General features: G+C 45.0%; 1 protein-coding gene across 1 annotated transcript in view; it reads right to left on the minus strand.

The window, feature by feature from the left end:
* Positions 1-19,657: 19,657 nt before the first annotated feature.
* Positions 19,658-25,412, minus strand: part of FOXJ2 (forkhead box J2) — a 190,945-nt gene continuing 185,190 nt past the window's right edge. Inside the window, exon 11 of the mRNA XM_069243016.1 lies at positions 19,658-24,759. Coding sequence (XP_069099117.1) covers positions 24,629-24,759 — 131 coding nt within the window. The 3' untranslated portion in view covers positions 19,658-24,628. The remainder of the gene's footprint in view (positions 24,760-25,412) is intronic.

A 25,412-nucleotide genomic window follows, 5' to 3' on the forward strand; every position in this document is an offset into this window, starting at 1 on the left:
TGTCTCTCTCCTCCCCCCCCCCCCCCCCTCCCTCCCTCCCTCCCCCCCCTCCCTCCCTCCCTCCCCCCCCCCCCTCCCTCCCTCCCTCCCTCCCTCCCTCCCTCCCTCACCGCCCCACCCCTCCCACTCGCAAGAAGGCCAACAATGATTTCTAAGTAGACTACTTACTTACTTGAAAACCCCAGGTTGTCCAGAGTGTGATGTCGGGGAAACAAGAGTATCATATTAGGTTTTCAGCACTCAAACGGGGTTTCTTCTTATTGACCCTTCAGCTATCTTCCTTTCAATCCATTGATACTTTAGTTTGTCGAGTGAATTGGTTTTCTCCAAAGCAGCTGTTTACATCTCTAAGTTTAGAGTCTACTACAGAGGTTCTTAGATACAAGAAATCAACTGAGCAGCACCTTGGTTTACTGACAGTACTTTGAAATGTATTATTACTTTTTTTTTTGCAAGCTGATTCTAGGTGTGGTTTCCATTATGTTACAAAAGCTTTAAAAAGGATATGCCTCTGGTCTTAACTTATCATGAACTCCATCCACTCAGGAGCACCGTCGGATCGGTGCCCACATCACATTTGCCCTGCACCACCATCGCACCAGAGCTCTGCAGGACTATCAACTGATCCTTCGAGACCGTCACCTTCCCATCCAACTGGAAGCACGCCAAGATCAACCCGCTATTCAAGAAACCTACCCCCGACCCAAGGGAGCTGAAGAATTACAAACCCATCTCTCTGCTCCCTTTCCCAGCCAAAGTAACAGAAAAGGCCGCCAACCAACAACTCACCGAATTCCTCACGAGACACCAGATTCTAGACCCATCCCTATCCAGATTAAGGAGCACCCACAGTACCAAAACAGCACTCCTAGCAGCCACCAACATAAGTGCCATACTGGACCACAGAGACATGGCCGCACTCATCCTCCTCAACCTCTCCGAAGCACGCGACACCGACTCCCACTCCCACTCCCACTCCCTGTGCCAGACTCCACAATGCCGCCATCCGGGATGAAGCACTGGAAAGGATCAGATCCTTCCTTACCGGAAGGTCAGTGTCAGATAACCACTGTTCACATCGGAGCCCAATGAAACATTTTGAGGTGTACCCCAAGGATCCTCACTCAGCCCGACACTCTTCAACATTTACATGGCCTGCTTGCCAAAATCATCAGACAACACAGCCTTACCATTGTCTCCTACGTCGACGATACACAACTGATCCTCTCCCTGACGGACGACCCAGCAAAGGCCAAGAGAAATTTCCACAACAGAATGACAGCAGTCGCTACCTGGATGGAAGCCAGCTGCCTCAAACTCAACTCTGACAAGACAGGGATCCTCGTACTTGGCTCCCCAACTCCTGGTGGCCTACCGCTCCCACCGACCAAGCACACAATCTGGGCACCATCCTGGACTCCTCACCCATCAAGTCAATGCCATCTCGTCGTCATGCTTCCACATCTTTGACTCCTTCGAAAAATCTTCAAATGGATCCCAACCGAGATGAGGAAGACAGTCACCCATGTACTCGTCAGTAGCAAACTGGACTACAGCAATGCACTCTATGCCGGCATCACAAAGAAACTGCAATTAAGCCTACAAAGAATCCAGAGTACAGCAGCCAAGCCCAACCTGGACAACTGCAGCCACAGCCACAGCCACATCTCCTCCCACCTCAAGGATCTACACTTCCTCACAGCCAACAAACATCACTTAAAGCTTCTGACACACACCTCCAAGGCACTAAACAACATAGAACCAGCCTATCTCCAGCACCGCCTCACCTTCTACACACCCAACAGACAACTCTGTTCTTCCCAGCTTGTCTTCGTAGCCATTAACTGAATCTGAAAAAACACAGCAGGGGGAAGATCCTTCTACCTCGCAGCCTGGACATGGACCACACTACCACTCTAACTCAGACAGAATCACGGAAGCAGTTCAGGAAGGACCTTAAGACCTGGTTATTCAAGTGAACAGCACTCCCCCAACAGCGCCTTGAGACCCTACATGTGATAAGTCACGCTATAGAAGTACTGATTGATTGACAAAGAGAAAAAAAATATTCTAGCGAACGCGTCAATAATTTTTAATTCTATAGAGGGCACGGAGGCAAGGATTATCCAACCCTTTCTTGTTAAACAATGTTGTTTATCACACTGATGTGCTAGCAGTTTGTTTATATTATTACACCCTCAGATTTGAATGTATTCATACGGGATGTCTTCTAACCTACATAGCATTGGGTATTATGTATTGATATGTTTTATGGGGTATTTTGTCCCCTACATGATTGTGCACTAAGGTATTCAAGTGTGATGTTTTGTAGCTTATCTGGCATTGGATATTAGCGTTTTCTTTCTATGTTCTTCCCAGATTATGATCAGCAGAAATTTCCAAATCTGATCAAGAGAATAGATTCTGATCAGCATGGGTAACCAAGATATGACTCTCTTCACACCTTAAAATTTCAGACTCAGTTGGTCCTTTGATGACTTAAAGCTCAGAGTTAATTCCGCTGGGTTTTGCAGTAGTTTCTACGGAAGGCATTAACTGACTGATTCAATCAGTGGGCGCTTCAGCTTTAAGCTCTGAAGCACCAAGAGTTGAGTGTCAATCAGGGACACATTGTCACAGAGTAGGGTGGGGTCAGCAGTCTCACTGACTCCATCCCATGACATGGTTGGGACTACTGCCTGCCCTCATTGGCTGACCTATGGTCAAGGCAGCAATCCCAACCCTCCTGGGACCTCCAAGCCTTAGGACTGCTGCCTTTCCTCACTGGGTGACTTAAGGTCAACCATTGAGGGAAAGAAGCCATCCCAACCCTCCCACGACATCAGAGGCTGAGCTGCAGGTATTTTTTTAAAATTATAAATGTATGTTGATGTATGTATGTTTTAATATTTGGTAATGAGTGTTATGAATGATATGGGGGGAGGGATTTCTGGCCACCTCCCTCCTAAAATTACCAACCGGCACTGGTGACCCTACACTACTAACAAGGTTCTCACTAACTAGTCACGTGGAGAGTTGCTTTGATGCTTTCTAGGACATGTTACCTTCTTACACCTCTCCAAAAAGCCTGTCAAGTGATGCCATATTCTGCAATAACAATGCATCTAAACTCTATTCGCAGGAGGGTTGGCTCTGTGGTATGAACAGAAGTACAAGCTTGAATAAGCCAAAGTATGCAGCCAAGTGAGGATAGCACAAACAGAAGATTTGGAGCCCTTGGCAATCAAGGTTTCATCCCGGGCATGAGAGTTCCTATGTCACGTTATTTGAAATGACCTGTTGGATTGTAGGTGGAGGGACCAAACTGTCTCTTATGTTTTGGGATCTACTCCGTTTTCCTAGATTGTTCTTCAGGCCAACCGTATTAATGATGAAATAATGCATAAATTTGTATGGCAGGACCAGCACATCTCTGCAGGTAGTGAATGATGCCAGTGCACCAGATGTAGAACAAGGAATGCCTAGCCAAACGAGCTGGGCTAGGTGCCAGATAAGTTGCCTTTTCTATCCTCCCTTTGCCAGAGTTCAGCTGTCACATCACTTATACGGCTATGCTTTTTTCAGAACTCAAATTCCATGAATATGACATAACCATCAAACAACATTTTAAAAAGAGGGAAGCTCCTTTAGACTATAGTGTGACAGTTTCAGGCTTACACCAGAGATTAATCATTACTTCTACTGACACAACAGTAGCTTTTGCTCCAAACAAGGCCTGTATAAGAAATGGGAGTATTAGTAAGGGTGGCGAAGGCACCTCAATCACAATCCTTGTCAGGGTGAACTACAATTTTCACTACATACACCTGTGCTTCACTCTCTGGTAGCTAGGCACAAAAGCAGTAAAGCTGAACCTGGAGCAATGTATAAAGTATGTATACAGTACTCAGACAGTAATAAAGTGAAACAAATCCCAAACCAATTTAGAAAAAGAGTAAAAATCCAATCAGTAGAACAAGAGTTATGAATTTTTAGAACTTAAAGTTAAAAAATTGCACCAAAAGAGTTAATTGTCTACTATTGTCATTTGCTTGACCAGGACAAAGTCAAAGGTTAAGATTGACCACGGTGGAACACGAGGCAAGTACCAGGTAAGTCTTGGTGAAAAGTTTTACTTTCAGACAGTCTCTAGCATGGAAGTCAAAAATCCGCAACTGGACGAGGAATGGAGGTTGTGGCTGAACAGATATCCATGTTGTTGAATAGCCACTGGTGAAGCTGTTGACTTTTGACTGGAAAACTCAGAGTGGGAGAAATTTGAATTTTGTGCCCAAAGAATGTACCTCCCCAGCCAGATACGTTTCATACCTTTGCCCAGTGAACATTTCTACCTTTAGACTTAGTCACATTAAAGGACGGGGCTCAAAAAATCTGCCTATAACCCAGTGCGCTGACATCAGTTACTTTTCACAACTTTTCGACACCAAAAGTGTTGAGCCACAAAGGTTGCTGATATACGAGTGTGCGGACACTAAGGATCTCATAAATTACCCTATATGGAGAAATCCATCGCAGGGCAGGAAGAATGGAAGTGTTGTTAAGGAATCTGCAGCTAAACAGTCTCTCTACCAGATAAGGCATTACTGAAGGAAAGTAACTTCTTTTAGTCCTTATCTTAGATTAGATACTCAAGCAATACCGCTCCAGAGGTTTATCTGCAAAAGAATTAGACCAGGTAGTCCTGTAGGACTGTACAGGCGAAGTGCCTGTGACGATGGAAATTACTGTCCAGGCAGTAATACTTGGTAAAAGTGTACAGAGAAGACCACGCTGTGGCCTGACAAAAATCCAGGATAGGGACTCTGGAACTGAACACACCAGTGCAGTTTTGACTCTGGAGGAATGAGACTGCAAGCCCTTAGGGGGTTGCTTTTTGGCCAGCACATAACAGATTTTAATGCAGAGGACAATCCCGCTTGAGATGTCAATTTCTGCACATCACTTCTTTTCTTTGCCCCAGCAAACCTAATGAAGTGGTGATAGTCTACCTGGAACTCTTTGGTACGATCAATGTAGAAGTAATAATGCTCTTTTTGAGTCCAAGCAGTGGATTCTCTCCTCCTCCTCGGAATGGCAAGGCAGGACAAAGAAAGCCAGCAGCGTGATGGTCTGACCTATGTGAAAGTGTGTCATGACTTTCAGTAGCAAAGGGGCATGTGTTCTCAGAACCAGATTATCTGGGGAAAAAAGTTGTATTGGGAGGGTGCACAGGCAATGCCTACAGTTCGCCAACCCTCCTTGCCAATGTAATGCCCACTAAGAGCACCAGTTTAGTGATCAGCAGACGCAAGAGGTAATTGTTCATAGGCTCAAAGGGTTAGCACTTCAAGATTCAAGTCTAGCTGGGGAATGATGAAGGATCTTGGAGGGAACATGTGTTATCTTAAAAAGAAAAAAACTTATCACAACAGGTGACAAACGGGGAGGGCTGGTCCTGCATCACCCAGAAAGAAGACATGGCCGATAGATACCCTGTAACAGTGCCCAAAGCAAAGCCTTGCTGGGATAACAAGAACAAATAACAAAACTTTAGACAAAGGTGCAGAAGGGGTATCAATATTTTTGGTAGCACACCAGGCCACTTTCTGTGCTGAAAAAGGGCACCCAGCGCTTGATGGATTGGAGATGAGGACCAAAGAAGGACTGTCCTACTGCATTCCAGACCCGGCGAAGAGGCTAAACCAGCATATTGATTCTCCTATAGGAGACGTTGGGCCTCTCACACTTCTACCTCTCATCTGGATCAAAAGGTTGTGAAGCTGTGGAGTCTGTTCCGGCCTCTAGGTTGATGACCTCTGACTTGCTACACGTACCTGGGTATGGGGGTAATGAGTGCTTCAGCGGAGCTGGTGTCTGCACTATAGACTGCATCATTTTTATAAACTGGCCCACTGACTGCGGCATGAAAATGATGAATGGTGCGGAGGGACGAACCCCTGGTGGAAGTCCACAAGGGAGTCCAAAAGGAACAATGCAGCTCAGATTCACTGCAGAGGGGACCATAGCTAGCTGACTACCTACAACATTTCATTGAGGTACATCATGGGATCAGCTCCAGGTACCGAGAGGTCAGGCTACCGAGAGTCTGGCACCAGGGCAGGAGGTGGCAGAGGTGCCAAGGGCTCCACAGACACTGGTAGCGCACTGTCCAGAGTCACAACCAGCTTGGTTCCAAGAGGAGACAGATGGGCATGGATAGAACCCCTGTGTAATCTACCTCTCCTTCCCTGCTGCTATCCATTACTTTTGTGCTTGCTCCAGAACAACAGATGATGATCCCAATACCAAGGCCTTGGCTTGCATCTGCCTAACCTGTCATCCTTCTCTCAGGTCAGAGTTTAGATTCTATCTCTTTGATGGCCTTGGATGCATACTTTGGCATGACTTATTAATACCAGAGCATAGACACTACAGGCAAACAGCATGGGGGTCTGTCACCAACATCTGCCACCCACAGTCTATGTATGGGTTGAATCTTGACAGCTTGGGGGTGACTTTCACTGTTGCACTTACTGACTGAACAAGAAATTTGTGTAGAGAAAAGAAAAACATCTGTAATGGTTTCTGGACACCGTTGAATGAACAGGGGAAAAAAAAAAATCAAATTGACATGACAGTCGGGGTGCCTAATGGCTCCTGCAACATCACATGGATGTCACTTTTGGTGTCAATGAGAAGCTGGTACTCCTGATTGTCGCGGAAGAGCGATGGAAAAAAAGTTTCCTTGACCTGTATCATACCAGGAGAAGATGAGGAGCTGTAGGTAGAAGTATCCATCAGAAAGTGCTTGCAGTTCAGTCACATGACGAGCTTAAGTAATCGCAAGAAGAAGAAAGTTTTCAATGTCAAGAGACAAAGAGCAACTATACATAGACTCAAAGTGTGTACACATAAGAAATTTCAAGCCCAAGTTAAGACCTTGTAGGAATATTCATGTAAAACCCTTAATAAACTGCTTGACAACTGGTGATTTAAATAAGGACATCTGGTCTGGCAAACATAAAAGGGCTGAGAAATAACCTTTTTACACTGCCTACTACAAGGTGAGGTGGCTGGTTACTAGAAAGATGTTCTGGTGCTGGAAGCATTTAAAAAGATATAAAGACTTTTGTCACTAGGTCTATGATCCCACTCCACTCTGCTTGTTGCAGTACCACTGAGGCGATTTTGTCCAAGAGAAATGCACCAGCCCTCCCTGATCAACAGCAGGAAAGCCATCATGGAACAATGAATGGCATGAAGCTCCAATAAGTTGATGTGGAGTTGGCACTCCAGATAGAGATGAGGCCATGTATAGATTATCTGCCCAATCAAGCAGCCATGCATGGTTCACCACTGTGAGGTCTGGCTGGGGAAGGGAAAGCAATCTGACACAGGACAAATTATGATCGGTCAGCCTTTACTTCAGATCTTGGGTTGTCCCCTTGGAGACCTGGAGGGAGTCAGAGAAGCAGTCTGATGGTGTTTCCACTAGTATTTAAGGTTCAATTGCTGGTTCAGCATGTGCCATCTGCCATTGCTTACAGGGAAGATGTACAAGGGCAAGAGACGAAGAAGCCTCAGTGAGTCTCAATGAGATCCAAGACCAAACCATAAAAGTCAGGATCATAACCCATATGTCCCAGACATTTTGTGGAGGAGGAAAGGTCTTACATCTCACCATATCGGGGATCACCCTTACTGAACAGAAGCCTCTATGATGGAATCTGGTGGGGCTTCGTCTCGTTTACGACAAAGCCCAATAACATTACGAGTTCAGTCATCATCCAGAGGTGCTCTATGACTGATGGTGGTGAACATGGCTTCATCAGTCAGTTGTCAGTCTCCCGACATGTCAAATAGGAAGCGAAGGGGAGCACAGCAAACTGAAAGTGTATTGTTGGCCTAACAAACTGCAGGTAACACATGTGGGCCTGCAAGATAAATAGCATGTCCTGGAAGTCATGGGACGCCATTGATTCAACCGGGCCAATATGAGCACTTACAATTTGTACTCCCACAGGAAGGCATTAAAAGGCAGAAGGTACAGGATACCCATCCTTTTTTAGGATGACATGTATTTATCAATTCAACAGGCAGACTGCATTTATATACTGCAGAGCCAAGCTGGCAGAAGAAAACATTTGCTTGCTAAAAGTACTGATCTGTCTGAATTCTCTATCTGATGGATTGGTCGGAAAAGAGTTAGGATCAATCGTACTGGCTGAAGCCTGCGCAATAAGAATTTTCACAGTAGACTGCTAGATGAGGAAATCTGTATCCCTGGGTGCAGCCGTGGGTTACCCCTTTATTTGTCGACCAATAGGCAGATAAGAACATAGTTTCAACCATGTAGCCATTAATGGATCTGTGAGGGCATCAATGAGTGGGAGTAATGGCTCCAATGTTGCCCACCTAGGTTGGAGAATCTACGTCATAACATTTGTCTTAGTCACAATGGAGCGCAACTACAACTCCAGCACCATATATGAGGCATTTTCCTCCACTGGTGGTCCATGTGGATAGTCAAGCTCAGTTTCACGTGACATCTCAAGTCAAGTGACATTTGTAAGTCAAGGTATAAGGCAGCATCAATATCAGGGGGACACGAGCCACCCCTATCATCAGGTGGTCCCAGTTCTGACACAGGGTCAGTAAGAGTCCAAAAGAAAGCACAAGATGTCTAGTTAGAATCAGGCAGTGGTTGTGTTTCCAGCAGGTGACACGGATGAACTCTGGCCAATGTCTGTTGGGGGTCTTACATGGGTATAGGCCAGAGGTCTTCAAACTGGGGGGCAGGCCCGCTAGGGGGTCCTCAAATGATCCTGGGGGGGCGCCAGACTCTGGCCAAAAGCAGCATTCTACAGATAACAGGCCTTTGTTTTAAGCAGAAGCATGTTATTGTTTTTTTTTTTTTAAATGTAACATTACTTAACTGCAATGTTTAAATAGGTCCAGACATACTTAAACATTGCCATTTTTATAAAATAATTGTGAAAAATTCTGGGGGTGGGGCCAATGATTTTTATTTTTCAACTAGGGGGGTGCGGCATAAGAAAGTTTAGAGACCACTGGTGTAGGCACTTGTCATCATTCAACACTGGTGCAGCAGAAATTAGTTGGGAACAGAAACAGGTGCCTAGGGGACAAAAAAGCTTGCTGGCAACAACCAACTAACTGTCCCTGTGGCAGTAGCTGATGAAAGCCAGGACATTCATGTGAGTGCAGCTTGGACATCCTTCCTCAGTTCTTGGTAATAAAAACTGGTCTTACCAGTTTGCATCTGGAGTACACCCATGACTTTGGCCATGTCCTTTGTGATCATTTTCCATCATGATATCCACCTGGGTGTTAACCATCAAACACACCTGTGCTATTGGAACTCAGGATGGAAACCAGACACCTGTTCCCCCAGCTCTCTCCCAACGCTCACAGTAATGCCTCAGAAAGATGCTTAACTAGTTGTTTCATCTCACAGTGGTGTCTGTTGTACATCAAGAGGATGCCTAAAGAGATGGCTATGCACCACTGTCGCTCCTCGCACTGCAACACACTTTACTGCTGTGACAATCCTATGGCTTTATCTGTAAGTGTATATCTCCTGTTCCCTGGGTATATGTCCTTTTCCTAGTGGTACATCTTACAGAAGAATACAATGGTACACGACCTCTGATGTTGACCTTGGCATCGGGGGCTGGCTTATAATTCGATTTGATTCCAGCTGCAATCACCGTGGCCACGCCTGGTTCCTTAAAATGTGCATTTTTCATGCTCAAGCATAGGCAGCAAACGCACAAACCTCTGCCTTAACTAAGGTCGAGCCACAGAATTAGTTTTCCTCTGTGAAGTGCAGTTTCATCTTGTGGTTGTCTACTACTGCTCTTTGAATTACAGTATGATACTCTATGGGGTTGGTTGGAGAGGACGCCTTCGCCAGATATAGCTCCAGGCTGGTGGCACCCTGTGGGTCAACATAGACCTGCAAGCATATTCACCTCCTCATCTCGAGTTCCAGGAACACAGTAATTCTCCTGCAGGTTAAAGTGGCTATCCTGAGCTAGTGTGTGGACTGTTCATGGGTGGTGGTGGAGGAGGAGGCTTGGTGAAGGCAGGGGAGCAGGTCTTCTGTCTTTATGCTTACATCCATTTGGTATCGGGGGGAATATCTGCAATTCCAAAGGAATAGCCTACTCAGCTTCCTCTGAGGTGTGATAAAATGTTCTCTGCTTGACGTCAGGCTGTTCCAGGAGCTTAATGGCCAGAGTTGTGTCACAAAGCATGGAGTATGTAATTGAGATGTGTTTTGGCACCCATTTCATGGTCAACGTTGGCACTGTTGGTCTCAGCTTGAAAAACTCTGGGCTAAGGAGACATTGCTTGGTTGTGAGGCGAAGAGCCATTAATACGGGTCTCTTGAGCCGAGGAGGGTACACTGTCAATAAACCTCAAGTACAATGGCCAGAGTAAGGGTTGAGGTCTTTTCAAATAGCCTCTAGCCCCAAAGAAAGGCACTCTCAAGAGCAGAGCTTGGTTTGGAGCTGCCTTGTTATATTAGATCCTCAGATGACTCGGGAGGTGTCCGCCCTGAAAGGTTTTCTCGCTACATCCTATATTGGGCCCAAGAGATGCTTGATTCAGTATTTAATAATCTTGGTTTATTAAAGACTAGCAGACAAACAGCTCGATTCCTCAGGGTCTCGAGAGAAGCAGAAGTTGTAAACACAGTAATGGCCCAACCGGGGGAACTTGCTCTTGCACTTGGGACAAAATTGGAAGGACGTGTTCTCCATAACCCATCATTCAAGAGTTATTCCAATACAAGCCATAACCAAGAGAAACCCTCCAGTCCTGACTGAATAGGAGCTGTCATCAGTAGTGGTGGTTCTCACAATTTGCAGTCACTGGAGTTGAACCATTGTTGATTGCAGCTCAACAGTCCCGAAACTCCACACCAGATGCAGTCACTGGAGTTGAACCATTGTTGATTGCAGCTCAACAGTCCCGAAACTCCACACCAGATGAAGGGAAAAAAAAACTTTTTCCTGATGCATAATCTGTTTCTGGGAGGGATCACAAGTTACCTTAAAAATCAAGACTTATACTTCAAAGAAAAACAACTTGAAACATCCATGTCCAACACTGAATGGCAGGAGCATACAAAGCATATGATGCTACACATTTTACAGACACCCAAACTCTAGGATTCAGGTGCCAAATTGTAACATTATGCGATTTGGGATCTGGATGAAGTGATGACCCACTTGAGTTGTTTTAAAAGGCCTGGATTCCACAACATAGTTTTTGTGAGTGTGAACATACATGATGCTATAGGTGCTTGCTGTATTTTCCTGATCGCATATAGTATCAGTTGAAATAGGGGAAAACTAAACAAATATCTCCAACCAGCTGATTTATAAGAGATTTCCCGGTGCAGCGAGTGAGGGTACCTGGACATGAGGTTTTCAAACTTTGCACTCTGTGTGACAAACAGGTCACTCGGTGAAATGTCTCAACACTAGACATAGTAATTTATCACCTGTGGAATTAGTTCCCATTCATGTATTTGCGGATTGCTCTTGCTGAGATTTGCAAAGCTGGTATCCACCCTTGGGGTATGTTCCCGTCAGCAAGGAGTCCTGCTGGCATATGAGCAAATGCCAAATCAGTTGTGCAAATCATTATAGTTGTAGAGAAGACTTTCCCAGTGTTTGCATCTAAGAAATCACATTCCCTTCTCTGTGCGAATGAGAACTAATTTGCAGCAAATGTGTGGCAGAAAGCCAGACGAGCAAGCTGAATCGTCGCAAGTTCCTATACATTAACATAGAAATTTATCTGTGTGGACCAGGAGCCCAGATTTTTATGGATTAGCATGAGCTTCCAAACTCAGTAGGGACGCATCCTAATTGATAGTGCTTATTGCCCAAGAAACCACCTGCCCAGTAGTATGTCCTTTGTAATCCACCATTGCTGTTTATGCTGAACACTGGATGCTACCTACCAACAGTAAATTCTTCCAATCCCCAGTCACTTGTGATCACTCTACAGACATTCCTGAAGCACCCACATCTTTAACGTGCCAAGCTGCACCAAAGACATGCAAGAAGCCATTATTCTTAGCAGCTTCAGGATCATTTTCATTGTAAGCAGATGCTGTATGTGGTGACAGGGAAGCAGCATTTGCAACACCTCAACTCTCTCTGGACTGGTGTACACTTTGCCTGAAACTGCATTCACTTTGGCTCCTAGGAAAGCATGTCCACTGGGAACAAAGATGTGATTTTGCAAGTCTTCAAGGAAGAAAATCACTTGCAGATTATGAGCAATGCATTGTGCCACACTGCTCCCCTTTAATTACCAGTCATTGAAGTAGAAGAACACATGGATGAGACTGATCGAGATGTCAGACATCAGCCACCAGACACAGATGAACACCCTTGGTACCACTGCAAAACCCATTTGCCAGATATCTAGTAGTGGTGGTGGCAATAAGTACGAATAGTAATGCCAAAATATGCATCCTTAAGATCGAATGCTACTGCATAATCCTTATATTGGAGAAGAATGGTGTCTTGGAGAGTTGTCACTCTGCAGTGATTGCATGCAATACAGTGGATGCACACTCAATTCAGGATGGGTCGCAGACTTCAGGCTTCATTTGGAATTGAAACGTACAATGAGTACACTCCAGTCTCATTTTGATGTTTTGTCTGCATCTCAATGCCCCCTTTTAAAGTAGCATCAGTCCTTCTTTCCAGCATGAACATGGAATGTTCTGGAGTCATGCTGCATGGGCCTAGGTGTATGTTGGTGGTATAAAATGGGCGGCGCGGTGTGGAATTCGTAGCAATACTCTTGAGTGGTGTTGGAAATCACCCACTGATTAGATGTTTTACTCAGCCATGTAGTGCTTCAGTCACCCCCTACCCACATCACTCCCCAAAACAGGTACCGAGTGGTCGGGGTGAATGATTATTGTCAGGCATTTGGTCACTGTTTCGCAGCAGGGGCACATTTATCTTGTCCATCTCTATGAAATGCACACTGCTGTTTTCAGTTTGGACTGCAGATTGTCCCAAAAGGGCTGCTACTCGGCCCGATTCAGACCTCTGGGAATGAGGGATGCAGATTTGGATCAAGCACAAAACTGTGGGCTGCAAAACTCAGTTATGGACTACTGGTACTGTAATACACCGATAGCTTTAGCTGGGCTGCTCATTTTATCAAGCATCTCATACACCCGGGGATATGCCAAAGCAATGAGATACTGTTCAAGTATGATGCAGGAATGGACGCACTTACTGATTTGCCTGGAGGCTGTATCTACTGTACTGAACACGTCTCTAGAATTGTTTTAAGCATAGTGAAAAAAATAAGCACCTTAGCTTCTGAAAGGAGTTCGATTAGGAAACCACCCTCTTCCAAATGCATAGGAACTTTTGAGGTGTGGTTTCTCTCCCTAGGACAAAGCAAAGCTTTCACAGAATGTGGTTCCAAGGATAGGGTGTCCTCGAGATCCACCACATAGTCATGTCAAGACTCTTCCTGGTCATTAGTGACCCTTAATCTTGATAACTGCAATGGATCAAATGCAGGTCCCTTGTTTCAATCGTGCAATTAACCTGGGGCAAATGCGCTGGGGGTGGAAGCAAGAAGGTGGAATTTGCTCCCTTTGACAGGCAAGAACCCTGTCATATGAAATTTAGGAAATTGGTAAAAACTTGGCTTTTTCCTCCTTAAAATTTCTTCCTGGTGGTTTATGACCAGTGTTTCAGGTTTTCTCTTTTCTTCTATTTAGTGTGTGTTTTATAACTTTTTTCTTTTTTTTTCTGGCTAGTGCCCTTTATTGTGTCCGCTTCTTCTCACGCTCTCTCTTCCTAGCGCTTCGACGCTCTTGAGTAGGAATGTGCTTTATAAATCACGGCATACATACATATGTCAACTTGTTTTCTTGTTACGTCTCACCTGAAGACAGGTTTTAGCTTTATGTTATTGAATAGGATTCAGGCCAGCACACTGCTTCTCATAGGTTGGCGTTCTTGTCAGTCTCATTTGTTTGGTGCTTATTCAATGGCTTGCCTTGCTCTTCTTGTCTTGCCAGCCACTGGAGCACAGCTTCTTTACTATCCTTTCGATAGGATGACTTGTATCCTTTCACTGCTCACATTCAGAGAACCATGCTTTTCTTTTGCCTTTAGTACTCAATAGGAGTGCATGTTTTCATGCTCTCACCTTCTGTTGCTTCCCCCTTCCACATTTTTTTTTTTCCAATTTTATTTTTTGTTGTGAGCCCTGCAACTGTTATTTGCTGTAGAATCGCACCTTTCTTAAAACATGCTTTGGTGAGTGTTGTTTTTTTTTTTTTTTTTTTCAATTGCCCTCTCCAAAACGGTCCTACACCAACTAGGAACAGTACATTTTAAAAAACACACAATTGCGCCTACAAGGTGACGCAGACAAGTCATCAGAATTGGCCGCAACACAGTCATGACACACGTGATGACTCATGCACACAAATCACTTTGTTAATGCTGTCCACCAGCACTGAAAACATTTTTTTTCTTTTTGCCAATATGGAACATTCTCACTTCGAACAGCACAAAGTTACTTCAGACGCCCCTCGGACGTGAGCTCTGAGTCACGGCCCTGAAGGTTTCCACCATTAAATGGGGTCTAATTTAGTCGGTGATGAAGACTGTCAAACCTTTTTGAAGGGCAGGTCCTTTATGAAGGCACAGCACTCTCAGGACGTTTCCTTGTACAGAGTAGAGGCTCAGGTCGAGTTCAAACTCCAGAGGAAGGAGTGTCTGCAGTGGAAAAAGCAAGATGTGGCCAGCAGCAGCGTTGTAGACATCAAGGAAAAAGTCTTAATTTCAAATAATGTGGGTCTCAAGATTTGCAATGAAATGTGCAGGTATGGATATCAAGTTCTTGTCTGTGAAAAAGTTGTTTGGAGAAAGGAGCTTCAATGCAGGGGAAGGGCCTCAAGAATGGGAACAACCAAGGATAAAGCTGAGGAAACAATAGGGGACAAAGGTCTTACCTAGGAAGCAAATGTAGGGATTGAACAAGTACCACAAACTGCACAGGGATCAACCTGGATATCAGACTAAGAAAAGACAGAATTTCCATTTATAGAGATTAATCAAAAAACAAAACTAGGACTTTAAGGACTAGTACTTTCCTGGTTGCTATTCCTGCTCCTAGTGCTCTTTCCTTAACATTTTACATTGAATGACATTTATGAAACTGAAGGACTGTACTCCTGCAAAATGGAGTTTCATCATCTGGAGAGGTAAGAGATTTCTTTTTTTCCCCAAGAAACAGTTATTTAAGACTCATTTCCAGCGGCTGCTTCGGAAATATAGGGGTAATTAATTATTTTAGGCTTTTAGTGGTTGTTCCATTAATAGTCAGATGTTAATGATGGAAAACCCTTGACAATTCTTTATCATGATATGAGAAAAACAAATGCTTTCACCACGATATTTTTCTAAATTGATCTTTCTGTGGATGGCACTGCTTCAAAAAGACTGTTAAGCCTTCTCTGGTTTCTGTCCTGTTGAGAATAACCTTTTCTGGAGTGTGGCAGAGGCCTGAAGAATATAAGTGAAGTATTCAAGCTTGCATTCGGAATAAAAGCAATAAGGTCTTAAAGCAATATTTTCTTTTAGGATTGAAAAATCTCACAAACTTACCAAGAGCACAACTTAGGAACCCCATATTTGACTTGCTGTGACAATTTAACATGGTGTGGCCCTTGTGAGCAGGGTCTAACCACCCATTGTTAAGAGTTTTAAATGATATTATTTTACTATTAGCACCGGTTGGATATTAATGTACTGATGACCCCCGCCTGATGTGGGGAGAAAATTCCAAAGATGTAATCTGTTAAATAAATCTAACTTTAAGAAAAATGTTGCCAATTCCAGCGTAAAATTCAGTTTACGGTTTTGGGTAGCCTTGCTCATCTTTGAGACTAGCCCTGAAACACCCTCCTCACAACTCTTGCGTTATAAGTACTGGAGTGTAAGGAGTGTAAAGTGGGAGACTCTGAAGAGCCCTTCATCAAAACTAGTAGGGTGCTAATTGCATTGAAAGGCAAGTTATCCATCCCTAAAGTATTGAATGAATTAGTGCAATGCTCCCTGGCATCACTCAAATCCCCCAAACAGAACAGCGCACCAAATGGATTATCTACAAATAACACTTAGAAGCTACTGTATGCATCGAAGAGATGCCAGAATGGCCAAAATAGATTTCATACGTAGGTGGCTGCCTCAGATGCTATTGCTCTTCTGATGCAGATCTTAAAAAATACTATTGTATAAAATGCTACCCTTTTCTGGGTTTTAATATTCACTAATTGGTCACAGTATCTTGGTAAAACACTAGTAAAAGGTGAGTTTCTCCTTGCAATTGGGTGGTGCACAGCTGGGTGCACAGAGTAATATTCAGCCAATTCATCTTCGTTCAGACCACATCTTATGCTGGCTACTTTGACTGGGAGACACAGGAGTTGAATGTCATCAGTTGAGTCATGGGGGTGGCTGGTTCCAACCTTTAACTACAACCCTCCTTTTTGCTGCCAGAGCTCTGGTCCACTGTATCAAGGTTGTTTGTCCCCGATCCTGTGTCAATCATTTGGCTGATTTGGAATGTGACTGCACACAGCTGTCCTCTGCTCAAAGCATCTGTGAACATCACCAATGTCCAACACTCAGCTCAGATAGGCTTCATGCCGGACAGGAGCAGCAACTCAACCTTCGACGCCTGTTTGGTGTGTTGCACCTGACCACGGGGCCTCATGTGGAACAGGCAGCTCTGATGGAGTTGGAAGCCAAAATGGCGTTTGACTCCCTGGAGTGGAACTATAGGTTTGCAGTCCTGGAGCGACTGGGGTTCAGGCCGCAATTCTGTGCGTGGACCAAGCACTATACGCCTTTCCCATGGTGCACGTGAGGGTCAATGGGGTGGTGTCACGAGAATTCAAGCCATGGAGCGCCACCCGTCAGGGTTGTCCACTGTTCCCCCCCCCCCCCCGCCCCGACTGCTCACTGCTCTAGCGCTTCAACCATTAGCAGCATGGAGCCGCCAGGATCCCTTGGTGAGGGGAATATAAGCTTCGGGTGGCTAGGAGGAGCGTATATCATTATGTGCAGACAATATTCTCCTCTATGTTTTAAGGCCCTCACTGCTGATAGGCAGGCTCATGCAAATATTCAGAATATTTGGCGACCACTCGGGATGTATGATAAACTGGTCAAAATCGGTGGCGTTTCCCCTTTCGGGGGAGTGGCCCTGCCTTTCACGAGATTGTGGGGCTACGACTGTGATGGAGGGCTTTTGCTACCTAGGAAATTATGTAAACAGAGATCCTGGGGGCTTTCTGGGGAAATATTTGACCACTCAGCTGGAAAAACTTAAGGGGGATGTGACTCATTAGCACGATCTCCCCTTGACCTTGATGGGGAAGGCTGTTCTCTATAAGATGAGCCTGCTGCACCTCCTCTATGTCATGCAAAACACTCCATACAGCATTCCACGTGAAGTCTTTGGCACAACAGAATCAGAGGTACGGAGACTGTTGTGGGGACAGGGAACACCACGGATTGATCTGGCCAAACTGCAGAGGGGACTAGATGTGGGGGGTGGTGGGGAATAGGCGGTACCGGACATTCAGAAATACTATTGGGCATCCCACCTTCTCGTAGTCAAAAACTGGGTGTTTAGGGACCTGAAAGACACTGCATACAGGATAGAAAGACACCCGATGGGAAGGGGGGGACCCAAAGCCCTATTACACAAAACTCGACGGGAGCGAGCCCTACCACACCACACGAGGGCAGTGACCCGGGTCTGGAAAGATGCAACTAAACACTTGGGGTGGAAAGGAAAACTCACTGACCTCACCCAGTTATGGCATAGCGACAAATTGGATGACGTGCAAGGCCTACAAGGATTCCAGAAGTGGGAAACAATAGGCGTAGAGAGCTTGGAAGATGTGTGGAGGGAGGGAAGGAAGGCATTTGTCAGTCTTGAGATGCTTAGAGAGGAATACGCATTGGCATCCAGTGAACACTTTTGGTACATGCAACTGGGACATGCGTTGAGGAGACACATCAGGGAGTGGGATCATCTGCCAGACGCTTCTCCTTTGGAAGACAGAATCCTGCTGGAGCCCCTTCCTAGGCGGGGAATTTCTGTAATTGATAAAAAAATGAATCAATAGCTCCCCCCGACCCGCTGAGTAACTTGAGGGAGAAATGGGAGATTGACCCGGGTCCACTAGAGGAAGATGAGTGGGGGGGAGGCCATTGCCAGCACCAAGGATATATCCATCAGGGCTAGATTCAGGCTGGGAGAAATAAAAATCCTGCATACAGTATTACCCTCGTACTTTGCTATTTAAAATTGGCAGGGCAGAGAATCCGTGCCGCCTGAGGAACTGCAACGAAGACGGCACATTTATACATATACTATGGGAGTGTCCCAAAATAAGGGAATACTAGGCCGGATTAGTTAGAGAAATGTCCCAGATCACTGCACCGGACATCCCGTTGGACCGTAAGTGGCTTATCGTGAAAATATCAGGAGAACATACCTGGCCCAGATTAACAGAAATTTGGCTGAGACTAGCAGCAGGAGGGGCTAAACGTAACACTGCAAGAGCCTGGCGGGACACAGTCATCCCTCAAATAGTAGACTGGCGATGCCATCTGTACTGGGGTCAGCACATTGAGTAGGTTATATATAATGGCAGGGGTTGCCCCAGGAAATGGGGAAAGGTATGGTGGGCGTGGGATACGGTTCAGGGCCCGGGCCTAGGCTGTGACCCATAGGAGGGCGGGGAGGGCAGGTAATGGGGAAGGAAAGCAGTCTTTTACCCAGACAGTGAGGTGGCAGTAAAAGCACCATGAAGGACTAGATGGCAAATTCCTTAATAGGTTGTGAGATGTTATGTAACTCATGTATGTACCCTCTATGCATTGGTGTATATGTCTGTGAACCCGGTTTATGGTTTGAAAAACTATTAAAAGAATAAAAATAAAAAAACTCAACTCAGATGACACAAAGATGGCTCCGCCCTTAAGATGCTTGTCCCTTAAGCTCACAAGGCCACATCTGTCTCTACTTAATAGTGCATTAATTTCGGCACCACCTGTTTTTGGGGGGGGGGGGGACCACTCGAGAAGTAGATGCCAACACTCTGGAGTCAGGCAGAACATGTTACCATGAGGTATGCCACCACTACTGCAATCTCTCCTGGAGAGAAAGCCTAAAAGAGCAGGAAAAGTTTATGCTGGACCATAATAACAAGGCAATGTTACTCCAGAGTCATCCAGAGCAGGATGTTAATGATCATGTCAAAGGAATGTCAAAACAATGCTTCAGATTGCATTATCGAAGCGTCAAACAAGCACTGTTCGCAGAGAGATGAGGAAAGGGGTGAATTTAAGCCATTATGGGGCAGAGTTTATGGTGGCATATATAAAGCAGCCTTAAAGGGAGTCTTGGTGCAAAGTAGGGCCTTGCCATGTATATTTCCTCACTATGATGTCACGTCAGAAAAAAAAACCTTACTGTTTTATGGGCGCTCTGAAGTTTTGCTAGCATCAAATCAGCTCAAATATGTTAAAAATAGAAAACAAGAGTGTTAAAACATAAACATTAATGTTTTTATTCTTATTCAAGGCATGCAAAAATAACAGCATCAAGCATCAGTCTTTCTGCAAAGCATCATGGGTCACGATATGCGAATCACAAAGGTTTCCCCGAGAGCTGCAGGCTGTTGATAGGCACAGTGGGAGGGAAGGATGCAGAGGAAATCTTGGATAGACCAGATAACTCTTCTCACTTTCCGTTTTCAACAAATATTCCACTGCCTTCCGCTTTTCCTTCCCTCTCACGTCCCAAAAGCACCAGGAAACATTGGCACAAGTGCCGACAGCCCCGCCAGCCTCTTCACTTGGTGGGCAGAGCAGGGGGTTAACCACATACGACAAGCGACTCGTTACAAGGAAGAGAAACTTCCCCTTCCTTTTAGGCACTGGAGAACAGAAACACCGAAAACACATATCTTACACCTCAGTCATCAAGAGCAGGAGGATTACAAAGAGTCTTTGACAAATCCCACAGCTGGTCTCAGTAACCCAATGGCACTCCCTCGTTATATCCCGACATGGCTAGGACAGTACTTTAAGGAATTTGTAAACAGGTATAAAAAGGCTGGTGGTAGGTCAACTGGCTAGAGGATATGAACTCTGAGAGCAGCATGGACTCTCTCAGCCACTCTGGTCTACTACAGGTCGTTGGAGACCGCTGACAATGCTGGAAAGTCACAGGTGGAACTTCTGAGCTTGTGAAGCTGTCCAGCACTGCATCAACGTCTCAAAGGGAGATGAAACTGATGTAACAATGGATGTAGAAACCCTGTGCTCGTCAAAATAGGCCATGTCTGAGCCAACCCCGTATTTGTCTCCACAGGCACTTACACAAGGCACCTCCTGTGACCAATTCTGGTTTGGAACCTCTAAGCCCTTGAAAGAGACATGGAGCATCAGAGGAAGATTTAAGCTCTTGAAAGTGACATGGATCGTTACAGTAACCTAGCTTTATGTCACTAGCACCTCCGGTTACCAAATCAGAGCAGCAGACCAATCACTACCTCTACAAAGAATACAAAGGTGGCCATTCTCAAAATACATTATGTGCCTGTTTTGTAACCCATGGCACCCATTCATCCAGATGGCAACGGGCCATGGACTGCTTGTGCTTCCTACCATGAGAATGAAGCGTCAAGTGTCAGGGGCGATCAGGCAGGGGCTGTGATGTTGAGTGTTACCTCAGGAACGACTCAATGTCCAGGCAGTCAGGGTGCTGTGTGATGAGTTATATGGTGACAATGCAAGTGTTACCAAAAGAATGCTGTAGGTCAGTCAGCTTGCGACATGTTTGCATGGAGGCGTTTGGATAGCTCGTAACTAGGATTACTGTCTTTCATATGGTGTGAGTTATTTAGATTGGGTTTGTTTCCGTACCAAACCTAAACTTAATTTTGCCACTTGCCGAATTGGTGCGACTTGTTTCAGTTGGTGAGATGTACGTATTTTGTGCAACTGGATATCAAACTTTAGGTTTCTGCTACTGAAAATATTCAGCCCCCTATGTTTCTTTCGTGTGGTGTTTTTTGGAAATATACTGGATATAAAATCTTGAAATAGGGTGCAGGCTTCTACAGGTAATTGGAAATTATAAACATGTAGGGCTCTAATCCAAGACTATACCGGAATGCAGTATCATCTTAAGGATTTCGGTGGATGTGGGCCTTGTAAGTAACATATTTTAATGTTAATACAATGTCTTGCTGATCCAAGAACGTATAGTGCCAGACAATACTATATTATATGTTAAACTTCAACAGGGTCATACAAAAATAGCTGAACCTGGGACCCCAAAAAGTCCTTAAAATGACACTGGGTAGATACAGCCAGAGGAAGGTAGAGAGGTTTAGGTAGAAAAACAGACTGGACAGAAGTCAAAGAGAGAAAGTTCTCTTTTTCCACTGGGCCTCTAAGAAGGAGGGGTCCTGGGAAATCGCCAATTTTGTTCATTCCTTAAAACATCTCTGCCTTAAAGCTTGAGCTGCCTTATTTGTGTCTCCTTTAGGTGAGACAAATCAGTCTGCAAATAGGCCATTACCATTATCAATTCTGCTCCTGTGATGGCTGCTACACCTTTTTAATTTTTGGGTCAGATGTCTGACAGTCACATTACAACTTCTATGGAGTAATGTCAATGCCTATTTCCACAATTTCATTTTTCTGTACTAGGCTTTAAGTCGACTAGCATCGCTACGTATTTCTCAGGTTTTGCTTATGTGTGTTGTGAGTAGGCTCTAGTTTGGGATAACAGCAACAGGAAGAGTTTTGGTGGTGTTAAGGGTGCAGCCCCTTGTCTTGCATGCAGTTGGTGGTAAGTGCGGTTCTGGTTCGGACAGTCCTCAAATGTAGGATAGAGTATGCTGCTATAGTAAGAGGTTTACCTGCTATTTGAGCCTACTGTACATCTCTGAAGTTTAGCTGCTGCTAAACAGTTACTTCAACATACAGTCCAAGTATCAGCTCATGTGTTTTACAGTCTGAGTCTCCTGTGATTCTGAAAAAGTGCTGGGTTTCTCCGGCCTACTTATTTGGAGCCTGACAATGAAGTTGGACAAAGATTGTGGAAAGGATTTGTGCAGTTACTGAAGATCATCATTTAGCCAGCTGGAGATTCTGCACATCACCTCAATTGTCCCTATAGTGGAAAACTTGAATAACAAGAGTATGCAGAACATGTGTATCTACAGTCACACATGCCATCAAACACTTTGTTAGTTCAGGGATGGTATTACAGATGAAGCATTGTAGTGCTTGTGCACCATCGGCCCCTTCACACAGACAAACCCTTTGCTAGTAGGAAGATCAGTGAGATCTGCCAGCTCTGACAGGGGGTGAGTCACAGAATGACAGAAACAAAAACTTTCTGGTCTCGGGGTAGCTCACTTAATGACACTGATTAAAGTGGTGATTATTACAAAATGGACACACCAATACTAGAACATTGCCAGTGCAAGAGTAGTTTGGACTGACAGCTGGTAGTACAACCAACACACCACTGATGGTTGTATAAGCTGAATATTTTACATTTCATCTATTTTGAGAGCAAAAGGGCACCTTTCACACATTTCAGATTTGTGTTTTAGCCTGTCAGCTGTCTCTGATTCAGTGCACGAGCCACACATACTCTGTACAAACACACATCACAAACAGGCAGCAATAAAGAAAAAAAAAATCTTTTTTTGATTCTCCAGAACCTTAAATCTCACAGGCAGATGTAATTTCTTCCCAGTAACTGCTATCAGATTGGTACAGCCAATGATAGAGTGGCAGCTCTGGTCAATTAACATCTATTCTCCAATATCCTAGTGGATAATGAGGCCATATCTGCACCTCATCGCAAAATGACATTTTGGAGGAGAAAGATGGACTCACATGCCCCCATATTCGATAAAAAGGTTGCAACTGCGAGCCCACAAAACCCACCCTGTATCAGAACACTGAGGAATGTGGGAGTTCTTGATTTTTAGCTCTCTGTTAAGTTTTGTGCTGCTGCCAATATAAGACGTTTTGCCAATATGTGATTTTACCTATCTAAACACTGTGGGATGCCCCTATACTAGACAATAAACAGGGCAATTTTAGGACAAAGACTCCTCTGATGACAGACTGAACCCTCAGACACTGCCTGCTGCCTTCAACTGACCTTATCCCCCACAATACATGGATATCACAGACTGAAGCAGCAACATTAGCCCTCGGGTAGAACAGATAACGCAAACTTAGGGCACAGACATCAGGAGTTATGTCTCAGGTTACACAGATGTCTCAGACTGGGGACTCAACTTTTCCATCTTAAGATTACACAGAACTTCCAAACTCTGGCTCACATTTCAGAACTCAGACCTTACTTTCAAATTGCACTGCCCTTCCAAAATCAAATTTGATACAGCAGAGCTACCACTCAGTTACATATCATAAAAGTTCGGGCCATAAAGAAGCACGCCCCTGTATTAAACAAATCTAATTGCTTCAGGCATTACAATGCATTGCTACCCCTCAGGTAAACATCCTACAGGCTTTAGACAGCAGAAGATTACTTTGGGAACAAGTCTTTGAAGTTGTACGGAGCTAACCTTAAGGCTTTGCAAACCTTAAAAGCTCTTGCTTTAGGTGTAAGTGCTATCAATCAGGTCACACAGATCTTACAGGCTCAGGCCTCGTAGAGCTACATTTTCCGGTCACAGACTGAACAGGCTCTTGTCCTAGAGGGCACAGCAAACTCTCTCCCCAGACCACAAAAGTGGACCTTTCTGGCAGCAGTTAACTTTCTCCCCCTCTTGGGCGTGAACAGTCTGTTGAAGCAATCTGTTTGGCTGCAGCCAGGCAGGCGGTGTTGGTACTGGAATAAAGAACCGTTATCTCAAAAGTGCCTCAAATTCCCTGTGTTACCTCGGTGTGGAACCCCCACACCCTGACAATGTCGGGTTGAAGGACTCCCTGATCCTCTCGTGCCACGCTCCGTTTGACGCAAGGCCCGCTGCCAGAGGCAGGCTGCAGCTAAATCCACGGCAGAAGTTTCTATATAAGGCCAATGTCCTCGGTGGCTACCGCCTTCCTCAAGACGCGGTATCTCCTCCTGCTGGCTGCATTATATTATCCTAAATCCTTTCTCCAGGCACCACATGTACCCTCGGCGCATGGCGGTACTAAAATGTCACGGCATGGGAAAGGGGCAGAAGGAGGATTGGGCATGTAATTAAGCAAAATAAAACGAACAGGAAGAGAAAATTAAAAGGAGGCCCCTTAACGCTCCCTCCTTCCCAGCTGGGTATTCTCAAGCTTCCGGTCTCAACTGATTGTCCGCTGCTGAGATATATATATTTATATATTTATATATATTTACAGACAGGCTTCACTCCTTAAACTTCTGTCTCTGTCTCTCTCTCCCTCCTTCAACTCGCCCAGTGCTGGACAACAGAAAGAGGGATATGGATTGTGCAGATCGCAGTGCGGGGGACGTGGCCCTAAGCAATAGAGTCCCAGTCGAAATCATCATGAATCTCTTCGCTGTTGCTGGGGTATCTCATGGCATTGCGGTGATTAGAGTAGGTGGGTGCCCGCGGGGGCAGTGGCTGGTGATGGCTCATACGATGTCCTGTATGGAAGAAATGACAAGAAATGTTAAGCATCATATCCATATAAAAATACCTGCAAAGATCACTTTCCAGAATTGGGCTGCTGCCCGCAAATGCCCTCTTGGAACCCTACACCAGACTTGGGGATTTCCTCCCAGTATAACTTTGTCAGTGCCTCAGGACATCACCAGTGTGAGCTCGCCACAGCAAAGCTCTGTGCTGGAGCTTCCTTCCTTCTAAGCTACACATGTCCTTGCTCTACTGAGGAAGTTGGATGGGCGAATGTTGTGGAACTGGCAGGTACACCAAATGGTACACTAACTAGATGGGGAATCTAAGTAGCAAGCTCCTTAAGTCAGGTGGGCTAATGCATCTGATTTAATTGTACCATACTGTTACTGAATAAAGAAATATCCTTCCACACATAGAAAGCCTACCTGTTCCTGTATATTGTGGGCTTTTATGGTAATGTTAAACCTGGGCGCAAGCAGTTTGAACTTCCTGCTGATGCCAGACATCCCTGGTTTGTGCTTTCTGCCATCCATGTCCCCCAGCAATCCTGTCAGTGCCCAAGGAAATAAAAGGGGTCTGTTTCCCTAGCTGAACACAGGAGTCCACCAGTTTCTAAAATCTCCCAGTATTACCGCCAGTGTCCAAGGCAATCTCTAGTTTG

The sequence above is a fragment of the Pleurodeles waltl genome, chromosome 7 (assembly GCF_031143425.1).
Source record: "Pleurodeles waltl isolate 20211129_DDA chromosome 7, aPleWal1.hap1.20221129, whole genome shotgun sequence".
NCBI lineage: Eukaryota > Metazoa > Chordata > Amphibia > Caudata > Salamandridae > Pleurodeles > Pleurodeles waltl.